Raw genomic sequence first — 10,867 nt, forward strand, 5'->3', positions numbered from 1 at the left:
TTTAGTCATGTGATGCAGTCACGTGACAAACAAAGACAGCAGAGGGCATTATACAGCAGCTGTTTTGATCGCTCTCAACTTTGACAGCCCTAAAAAAGATTAATATCAGTCTGTACGTGCTGCAGAGAGCTTTTCTTTCATTCTCACTGGCTTTTGCGCAGGACTGGAACGTAAACGTTTTGGGCCGTTTCAATGTGGACGCACACCTCTGTGAAAACGACTGAAAACGCTAGTGTGGACGGCGAGCGTTTTCAGACGAAAACGCCGTTTTCAAATGTATCCGGGCTGGTGTGGACGGAGCCTCAGTGTGTAATCTTCCTGATCCTGTTACTGTGTGAACACAAATCACTCTCAAGGAAACTGGGATACACAGAGGTCACATCACTGATGACTCTGTTATATTTGATATGAAGTGTGATATTAAACACTCCACTCTAACAGTAACTATGAACGTGATCAGTGATGAACGACCTGCAGGAACAAACACTGAGCTGTGGGTTAAACTCTGTCGTCGCTGAATGACCGCAGTTTACCTCCAAGCCCCGCCCACCGCGTAGAATCGTCATATCTGTAAAAGGTGAAGGTTTTTCACGAAGGAGTCACTAAAGAGAGAATACGTGCTGCACGTTATTGATGATAAATAATCAGAAACATTTCATTGAGTTATTATTTTAGTTCAGCCGATAAAAACATCATCAGGTTATAAAACAATAAAATAAACACGTGTCTGAGAAATCACAATAACTACAGTCATGTGATCATAAATCATCAAATACAATCTGTAAAAACCAAAGTAGTGTAAGTAATCAGAGTAAAACATGCTCGTCTGACTGAACACAGTAAACAGAGAGCTGCTCTCTGATTGGTCCCTGCCTGCTGTGTGTGTGTGGGATGTTCCTGTCGCAGCAGCGTGTGGTGCTGGTTTTTACACGTCACTTCATTTCTTGCAGCGTGCAGCTGTGGTGGCCGTCAGCAGCTGTTGGAGCTGCTCTGAGGCTCATTCAGCTCCGTCATGAAGCTCAGGCTGCTGCTCGCTCTGCTCACAGGTAACTGCTGGCTCTCTTTCTCTGAGACTCTGTAAACACAGAAACTTTAGCCGCTCTGACGTCACTGCTGCATTCTTCTTCTGCACATTTGTAGCTTTAAACTGAGTTTGCATGATGAGTCTTGTTCAGACTGCAGCGAGTAAAGACGAGGAGCTGCTGTGGTTTATTACTTCTGCCAGGCCCGAGTCTCTGTGGTAGAGACGTGCAGATGTGCAGAGGTCTGAGGACGAGCTGCTGCTGCTGCTGCTGTAACAGCTGTAACAGCTGTAACGTGGGCTAGTCTGACCTGATCTGAGCCCTGAGCAGAGTTTGGATCTGATGTAACAAAGTATTTCTGTGTTTCTGTTTTCAGTCTGTGAATGTGACAGCGTGGAGGTCAAAGGTCACACAGGTCAGGATGTCACTCTGCCCTGTAAGTATGACAGGAAATATCACGGCGCTCTGTCAGCGTGCTGGCAGCGAGGAGAAATACCAACCAGAGGCTGCTCCAATCAGCTGATCTCCACAGATGGACTCAGAGTGGAAACCAGAGCTTCCAGCAGGTATCAGCTGCTGGGCCGACTGGAGGACGGAGACGTCTCTCTGACCATCATGAACCTCACAGAGGGAGACGCTGGACGATACGGCTGCAGGGTGGAGATACCCGGCTGGTTCAATGACGAGAAGCATCACATCAATCTGACTGTTGTTGACGACCCGAGCGGCGCCACAGGTGAGTCTGCAGGTTCGACCGAGCTCACGTCGGGATCATCGTCCTGAACCATCAGCAGCTCTCTGAGGACGACTCGTTCATGTCGCTGACAGCAGCTCAGAGAAACATCTGTGAGATCCAGATGTTGATTCAAAGCTGATCAGACTCTGAGTCAGCTCTAATGCTCGTCGTGTTGATGTCGTGTCATTGATCTGTTTCAGACGCTCCCACATCCACGGCCTGGACGACGGACACGCCCACAGAGTCGACATCGTCCTCTCAGACTGAAGGTGACGACAGAGCTGCCGTGAATCTGTTTGATGTAGCGACAGAATCTGAAAACAGGAGAAACGAGATTCAAATGAACTCAGATAATCCAGTCAGGAGGCTCTGAGGTGAACAGGTGAACCGTGTCAGGTGTTATCAAGGTGATGATGATCTACAGAGACCAGCAGCTCCTGTATCAGAGGAAGAGCAGCTTTAAAGTTTTCAGTTAACTTTATTGGACACTTGAACACTTGGACACCTCAGTGGACGACCTCTGTGTTTGTGTCTCGTGGGTTTTGTACAGTCAGACGTGTCAGGGTCAGGTTCAAATGAGAGCGTTATGACATCATCCTGCTGCTCACACGCTGTCCTAAAAATGTCTGCTTTCACGTCCCGCAGGTCATGTGACCTCCACAGAAAGCCCCCTGACGTCCTCCTCCAGTGTGAAGCTCAGCAGCGAGGTGAGAAAACACCGAACACTGTGAAACACGAGAGATGTGACGTCAGCGCCTCGTAAACACTGAGTCTGTGTTTTAAGACGAAGCTCAGCTCGAGCGTCACACTGATGTTCTAAATAAGGACTTTAAGAACTCCACCCTCGCTCACACGCTGTGATTGGTGGATCGATATCAGCAGATATCATCATGTCAACGATCGGAAAGAAGGAAAAGGACAGGAAGTTAAACAGGAAGTGAAGGACAGGAAACTCACTCTGGAACAAGGATGGAGGAGAAAGTAGGACAGGAAGTAAAACCAGACAGTGACCAATCTGTTTATAGACCCTGAGGATGACGATGATGATGATGAAGTCAGATTATGTCTCCGTCTTGTTTTGAAGCCTCGGCTCAGCTGATCTCTCACTCTGATAGTTTCTTTGTAGGTTTTGAACATTTGAACGTCCGCCTGATGCATCACACAGACTCTGATCAGTGTTTCTAATAAAGTGTCGGTGTTTGAGCAGACGGGCCTCGCTGTGACGGTGATGTCGTGTTTTTCAGGTTGCACAGACGATGGCGCCTCTGATCGCCGTCCTGCTGGTCTTGGTGTTTCTGCTCGCGCTCGGCGGACTCGTCGTCGCCGGTGAGTACGAGAATGAACCCGTCTGTTCTCACGGCCTCGAAACATCGAGGACGGCGACCAGCGTCGGTGTGGCAGCGGGTTCTTAATCCCGCCCTGAGCGTCGGTGATGCAGGAAACATTTTTACGTGTTTGTGTTTGAACTGTGATTTTATTCTCTGTGACGCACGGCGAGCTCGCGCCTCATCACGTCGTTTGTGTCTCTGCAGTGAGAAGACTGAAGCAGCTCGTCAGCACGTGAGTGAACTTCCTGTTTTCTGAGTAAACACCGTGTCCGAGCGCCTCGATCGTCGAGGACGCCGCTGATAAACCATGAGTCAGGTTTGACCTTCGTGGGGTCTCGGCTCGCGGGCCCTCAGCACGCTGCGATCACCGTGGCAGCGTCTTCTCACGACTGAGCGCGCTCAGACTGAAACTCACAGATAAAGAAAACCACAAACCACGCGGGTGATTTCAAACGAAGGCGAGCTGAACAGGAGGTTTCAGGTGGCGTTGAGATGCTGAGCCCGCTGACTCAGACCTGCTGAGAGCGAGAACGAAGCAGCCTGATCGTTAAAGCCCAGCACGCAGGCCCGCGGGCCCAGATGTGTCCACATCTGCAGCCCGGGTAAGTCCACGGTGCTGTCACAGCGCCGGAGCAGAAAGGCGGAGGGTCACGCCCGAGGCTGTGAGCAGTGGGCTGGCAGCCATGTTTCAGCGCAGTCACAGGTCGCAGCAGAAAGAGGAACTCGAAGATGTTTTATGCACCTGTGACAGTCATGAACAGTGACCGGATGACAGGAAACAGGAAGTTGAGGTTGTGGTCGTGCAGTCATAAAAAACTTTAAATAAACTTTAAACACGTCTAAGTGAGGCAGGTGGAGCGCACAGCTGTGGCACATCTGCAGAACACCTGAGGTCATCGTTCATCATCGTTTCCATAGCAACGCTCTTCACATCTCATGAGGTCAGGGTGACGTACGACCAGCTTCAGGAGCTCCACTCGTGAGTCCGCTGCAGACTCCGCCCACCTACCGCGAGAGTTTCGGTTCCCTGCAGCTCGGCTTACCAGAAGCTGCGAGCGAGGAGAGGAAGCTCTGAGGTTTGCACCCTGCCTCCTCCTCATCCTCGCCCGGCCGAGCGCTCACCGCTGAAATGTCACAGCCTGAATTAGAGGGTCACGTGACAACTCAGCCTGAGCCGCGGTGTAATCAGAGTCAGGGGCTCGCCATGGGAACAGGAAGTGACCTTTCAGAGTCTGCTGTGACTCATTTTTAAAGTTTGAGGCTTTTACTTTGGAAAATCAAACTCATGATGAAGCAGGAAACGGATCCACGCAGCAGAAATATAAATGATCATCGTCAATAATGTCAGGTCATCAGTTTATGATCAAGCGTGGCCGACACAGTCGCTGCCATGGTTACTTTAGGATTAGTCATCGTTTTTTATACAATTTCATCTCAAAGTCTTTAAACCATGACATTTCTAATGAGAAGCTTGGAGCTTCTCTACAGGAAGTCTTTTATTGTCTACAGGAAGTCACTGTGATGATGAAACTGATGCGTGGCTCTCGTGTCTCAGCCCTCAGGAGAAGGTCGGCCCGGGTCAGCAGGTCCAGTTCAGCTCCACGGCGTCCACTCTGCAGCTCCAGAGCTCCACCGTGGACAACATCTACCAGATGGAGAGCGACGGTGATGGCGGCGATGGTGGCGATGGTGGCGGTAGCGATGGCGGCGGCGGTGATGGAGGTAGAGGAGAAGACGGGGGAGACTACGAGTACTGCCCCTGAGGTCCCACCCACTCAGCCTGGACGATGACAGGAAGCAGGAGCGAGGAGCATTTCAGGAAGATGGCTTTGCTCTCACACTTTGCTTTGAAAGCGTCCAATCAGAGAGCTCCAGGTGTGCTCCCATGTGACTAACAGCACCTTCAGATGGGAGGTTCTGTAGGCAGCCGGTGTTTAACAGACTGAGAGCTAACGTGTAAATAAAGCAAGCTTTTATTCTGAAAGGTTGTTTTTTCAGATTTAACCTATAAGGATCCACAGTGACACAGGTGACCCCACCCCTTTAGACACCAACGAAAGTTCCTTTTAATGTTTTAAAGTTTCGTTTGAGTGACACCTGCTGAACATCAGTCATGTGACAAGCGAGGGACTCGTGACAACACGTCCTGTCTGACACGTGACCTGAAGCCGTCAAACTGAAGACGTTCGTCAGAGTTTTATTGTGACAAACTCACATAATGGAAAAGGTCATGTGACATGTTTGTCACACAGCACCAATCATCTGTTTTCTTATTGATCAATATGTTTCCTGTTGTTGGATTCGAAGCATGTTTAAACAATAAAAGCATGAAAAATGAGTGAAATCGTTCAGATGTGGCTGTTTCAGTCTGTCCTCACACGGCGAGTCGCGTCCTGATCTCTGAAGCTCCCCACTGGAGCCAATCAGATGAAGCACGTCACGGATGGGCGGAGCTCCTCGTGATGTAAATCTGATGGTCAGTTTTCTGCAGCAGCTTGTTGAAGGTGCCTCAGGTCTGAGTTTCACAGCGTGGACATCAGAGCGACGTGAACATGGCTTTCTAAATATGGAATACATTTCTCGTGTGTGTCTCATCTGTGACATCACTGACAGTGGGAGGGGCTATTTTTAATTAAGCTTCAGTGATGTAAGTAAGTAAGTAAAATTTATTTATATAGCACATTTCACAGATAAAAATCACAAAGTGCTTCACAATAAGATCAGACACACAAGTTAAAATTAATTAAAAGCCCGTTTGTGTAAAAATGTCTTCAGCTGCTTTTTAAAGGAGTCAGTAGAGTCTAGACAGCGTAAAGACAACGGCAGGGAGTCCCACAGCCTTGGTGCCTGAAAACCCCGATCCCCACGTGTTTTAAACCGAGTACGTGGGACCACCAGTAGCCTCTGACCTGAAAACCTAAGTGCTCGGGATGAAGCATGAGGTTTCAACAGGTCAGAGATATGCTGGGGAGCTTCACCGTGCAGAGCTCTAAAAGTTACAACTAAAATTTTAAAATGAACCCTAAAATTTACTGGCAACCAATGAAGAGAAGCCAAAACTGGAGTAATGTGTGACCTCTTGTTTGTACCAGTTAAAAGTCTTGCCGCTGCATTCTGTACAGACTGAAGGCGATCCAGAGCAGATTTGTTGAGACACGTAAAAAGACCGTTACAATAATCCAAACGAGAAGAAATAAAAGCATGAATAATCATCTCAAGTTCTGCCTTTGACACCAGCAGTCTGAGTTTAGAAATGTTTCTTAAATGATAAAAACAGTTCCGGACAAGTTGTTTTGAGTGTTTCTCAAGAGACATTGAACTGTCAAATATAACACCTAAGTTTCTGAGACTCGACTGAACTGAAGGGTCTAAAAAACTGATATGCTGCTGAATTTCTGAGAGCATGTGATCAGGTGCAATAATCAAGGTTTCTGTTTTATCTGCATTTAACTGGAGGAAACTGTCATTTAACCATTGTTTGATTTCTGACAGACAATTATTTAAACAAGACAATTTATAAAACTCAGAAGCTTTGAAAGAACAGTATAACTGAATGTCATCAGCAGAGAGATGATAAGAAATATTATTGTAACGTCTGATAATTTGGTCTAGAGGGAGTATATACAGCAAAAAGAGAATAGGACCTAAAACAGATCCTTGAGGTGCCCCAGAAGGCAGAACTGACGTTTCAGACAACACATGATTCATACACACAGTAAAGGATCTCTCAGACAGATACGACATAAACCATTTAAAACAACACCAGTAATCCCAAACAAGTCCTTCAGCCTGTTTATCATGATGCTGTGATCAACAGTATCAAAAGCAGAGCTGAGATCCAACAGAACCAGAACGGTGTACTCTCCAGTGTCTGCTGTCATCAGAATGTCACTAAACACTTTAAGCAAAGCGGTTTCAGTGCAATTTGCGGAAACCAAAAAATGTCCAGAACATTGTTCTTCTCCAAAAAGTTGTTAAGTTGTTCTGCAACTGTTTTTTCCAAGATCTTTGATATCAGTGGTGATTTTGATATTGGCCTGTAACTGCCGGGAAGAGATCAGAATCAGAATCAGAATCAGAATCAGAATCAGAATCAGAAAGGGTTTATTGCCAAATGTTGAGCAGGTTTACAACTTTAGGAAATTGCCGCGGTGCTTAGTGCAAACATACTGTCATATAATGCTTAAATAGACATAAAAATAAGAATTAAAAGTGCTAAGTAGATAGATATATACATGAGTGCAGGTGGTGATCAGTGCCAAACATGGAATGTTGCAGTGAACACAGTGTAGGGTCATGTGTTAGTGGTGGGAACAGTCATATGGTTATTGTTCATGAGTCCAACAGCAGAGGGGAAGAAACTGTTCTTGTGGCGAGAGGTTCTGGTGCGAATGGACCGGAGCCTCCTGCCTGAGGGGAGCAGGTCAAACAGACTGTGTCCAGGGTGAGAAGGGTCAGCTGTGATCCGAGCTGCACGCCCCAGTGTCCTGGAGGTGTACAGGTCCTGCAGAGATGGGAGTCTGCAGCCAATCACCTTCTCAGCAGAGCGCACAACACGCTGCACTCTCTGCTTGTCCTTGATGGTGGCTCCAGCGTACCACACGGTGATGGAGGAGGTGAGGATGGACTCGATGATTGCAGTGTAGAATTGCATCATCGTCCGTGTTGGCAGGTTGAATTTCTTCAGCTGCCTCAGGAAGTACATCCTCTGCTGGGCTTTCTTTATGACGGAGGTGATGGTGGGCTCCCACTTCAGGTCCTGGGTGATGATGGTACCCAGGAAGCGGAATGAGTCCACAGAGGTGATGAGGGTGTCAGTCAGGATGATGGGGGGCAGTGGGGCTGTGTGCTTCCTGAAGTCCACAATAATCTCCACTGTCTTCTGGGCATTCAGCACCAGGTTGTTGTGGCTGCACCAGGACACCAGACGTTCCACCTCCTTCCTGTAGGTAGACTCATCCCCGTCCGAGATGAGTCCAATAACGGTGGTGTCATCTGCAAACTTGATTAGCTTGACAGACTGGTGGGTGGAGGTGCAGCAGTTGGTGTACAGGGAGAAGAGCAGAGGAGAAAGAACACAGCCCTGAGGGGAACCGGTGCTGATGGTCCGGGAGTCCGAGACATTCTTTCCCAGCCTCACATGCTGCTTCCTGTCTGTCAGGAAGTCAGTGATCCGATGGGATCACTGACGGCAGATGGGATCAGGCACATTCATCTGGGAAAGCTTGCCTTGGAGATGGTCTGGAAGGATGGTGTTGAAGGCAGAGCTGAAGTCCACAAACAGGATCCTGGCGTAGGTTCCTGGGGAGTCCAGATGCTGCAGGATGAAGTGTAGAGCCATGTTGATAGCGTCGTCTACAGACCTGTTGGCTCTGTATGCAAACTGCAGGGGGTCCAGGAGGGGGGCCGTGAGGGTCTTGAGGTAGGAGAGAACCAGGCGCTCAAATGACTTCATGACCACAGATGTCAGAGCCACAGGTCTGTAGTCATTTAGTCCAGTGATCCTTGGTTTCTTGGGGACAGGGATTATGGTAGAGGACTTGAAGCAGGCAGGCACATGACATGCCTGCAGTGAGGAGTTGAAAATGCCAGAAAACACTGGGGCCAGCTCGTTGGGTCCAAATTTGGTTTCTTTAATATTGGTTCAACAATAGCTTGTTTAAAATAGCTGGGAACTGAGCCAGTATAAAGAGAAGTATTAATTATTTCCAGAATACAGGGGCCAATAGAGTCAAACACACTAATGAAAAATGATGGAGGAAGTACATCAAGGTGGCTTCAAGTCAGTTTCATCTGACCAAGCAGAGCACTGATGTCCTGCAAGGTAACCAACACGTTCTCACTCCCAAAGCGTAACATTTTATGCTAGGTGACAAATCGTCAACATATTACGTTTCCGGCTACCCACCATGTTCCTAAATGACGACCTCGGAAAAATGAGGAAATATGAGAACCGTCTGGACTCAATTTACACATGTTCGCTCTTTTTGTTCAAATCGCTTGGAAACACGCTATTTAACGTCATTAAAGTGCTGGTTAAGGTCAGGGATAAGGTTATGGTTAGGGCTGGAACGTCTATTACCGCGGGACCATCATTACACTGGATTTCATCCATAACCCGGCGCGTACCATAACAGCGCGGAAGGTGTCCTTTCGCGTTCCTCAGTAACGCCGCGGGACGTGACAAAACGTCGGCATGTTACACCTCGGGAGTGACAGCGGGCTGAAGGTAACAGGAGTAAAAGAGGACCAGGTATCAAAGGTAAGCAACATGTCAGTGTGATACTGAGAGGATGATGGAGAAATATTAGACCTGACAGCAGCGACCTTATTAACAAAATAGTTTAAAAAGTCATTACAATCAGATTTAGTATAGACTGGTACATGAGGAACATCAGGAGAGACAATGTTTTTAATTGTATCAAACAATACTCTGGGATTTTTCTTTTTTGAAGCTATTAGATTAGCAAAATATTCAGTTCTGGCATTTTTTATCATGTCGTTAAGTGAGAAAATTGATTCCTTGAGATGTACCCTATGGACCCTTGGAAGCCTTAAATAATCATTTATTTAAGGCTTGATGTGTTAAATAATCACTTTCAACAGTACAAATGAGTCTGCTAATTTAATTGTTTTAATCATCGGTTGGAACTCATCACATTTTTTCCTCACTGTGAATTCTTCTTCTTGTGTTTCTCACTCCTGTTTACTGCTCGTTGCCTCCACCGTGTGGCTGATCGGATGAACTGTAGCTGAACAGGCTACGACGGGGAAAACTTCCCCCTCGTAGTCATCCTGCTGTCTGTGAGGTGGAAGTTTAGTAACTTAACCATGAAACTAGTGACTGCAGCTCAGCTACTGAGCTGCAAAAACACTGAAAGATGCAATAAAATACTATAAATAAACAATAATTACGCATAAAATATTACAACTGTACACAGAATAAATGTTAAATGTTCTCTGTAGACAATGAAATAGTTTAATACACAGTAAATACTGCAGCTATTAATTAAATACTATAATACATGTTTTCTAATGACTGAAATATCATATTTAATGTTTTTCACATCAGTGGTTCACAAAACGTGGCCCGCGGCCCCCTGGTGAGCTGTGAAGATGGGTCAGAGGTCATTTCTAGTAAATAGTTGTTTTTGATTAACTGAAATGATCCTGCTGGTTTAATTCTGAGGATTCAAAGCTTCAGTCTGGCGTCTACTGTGGCTTCAGATCTGAGAGCAGACAGAAGGAAAGCAAACGTCTGAGGTCAGCTTCATCTGAACAGCAGCACCACCCATCCCTCATGTTTACGTCAACCTTCAGACGTTTGTTCTCTGTGCATAAGACGAGAGGGACGGACACAAAGACTCAGAACATAAACTGAATTCTGAACTCAAAACTATTTTTGTTTCTTTATTGTTGCTGTCTGTGACCGTTCTCAGCTCAGCTTTCTACCTGCACAGACCTGCAGGGGTCGCTGTGCTGCAAAACCACCATCTCTGCTCTATAATCTGCTCCTGACTGGTTAATCTGGTTAACAGCCCGGCCCAGTAACAGTCCAACAAAGGCAACAAACTGAACCAAAGACTGAGGGAAGGACTATTTATACACCTGAGGTGATCAGGAGGATGACAGACGGGGGGAAGTAAAACTAAGCACCAGACAGAAGAAAGCTAACTACCAAAATAAAACAGGAAATAACTCCAAGAATAAATACTACACAGGCTGCACTGAACAGAGTGCATTAATCATAAACTCAAGTACAACAAGAACCACAGCGCTAA

The 10,867-nt window shown here is 46.8% G+C and overlaps 1 protein-coding gene across 1 annotated transcript; it reads left to right on the forward strand.

Annotated features, from left to right (window-relative positions):
• The first annotated feature begins 962 nt into the window (after nucleotides 1-962).
• Nucleotides 963-5,424, forward strand: LOC134635813 (hepatitis A virus cellular receptor 1 homolog). The gene is made up of 7 exons (XM_063485390.1): nucleotides 963-1,046; nucleotides 1,399-1,758; nucleotides 1,959-2,027; nucleotides 2,404-2,465; nucleotides 3,003-3,084; nucleotides 3,291-3,318; nucleotides 4,642-5,424. The coding sequence occupies exons 1-7, from the start codon at nucleotides 1,013-1,015 to the stop codon at nucleotides 4,847-4,849; spliced, it is 843 nt and encodes a 280-aa protein (XP_063341460.1). The 5' UTR covers nucleotides 963-1,012; the 3' UTR covers nucleotides 4,850-5,424.
• The last annotated feature ends 5,443 nt before the right edge of the window (nucleotides 5,425-10,867 follow it).

The sequence above is a fragment of the Pelmatolapia mariae genome, linkage group LG10_11 (genome assembly GCF_036321145.2).
Source record: "Pelmatolapia mariae isolate MD_Pm_ZW linkage group LG10_11, Pm_UMD_F_2, whole genome shotgun sequence".
Taxonomy (NCBI): Eukaryota; Metazoa; Chordata; class Actinopteri; order Cichliformes; family Cichlidae; genus Pelmatolapia; species Pelmatolapia mariae.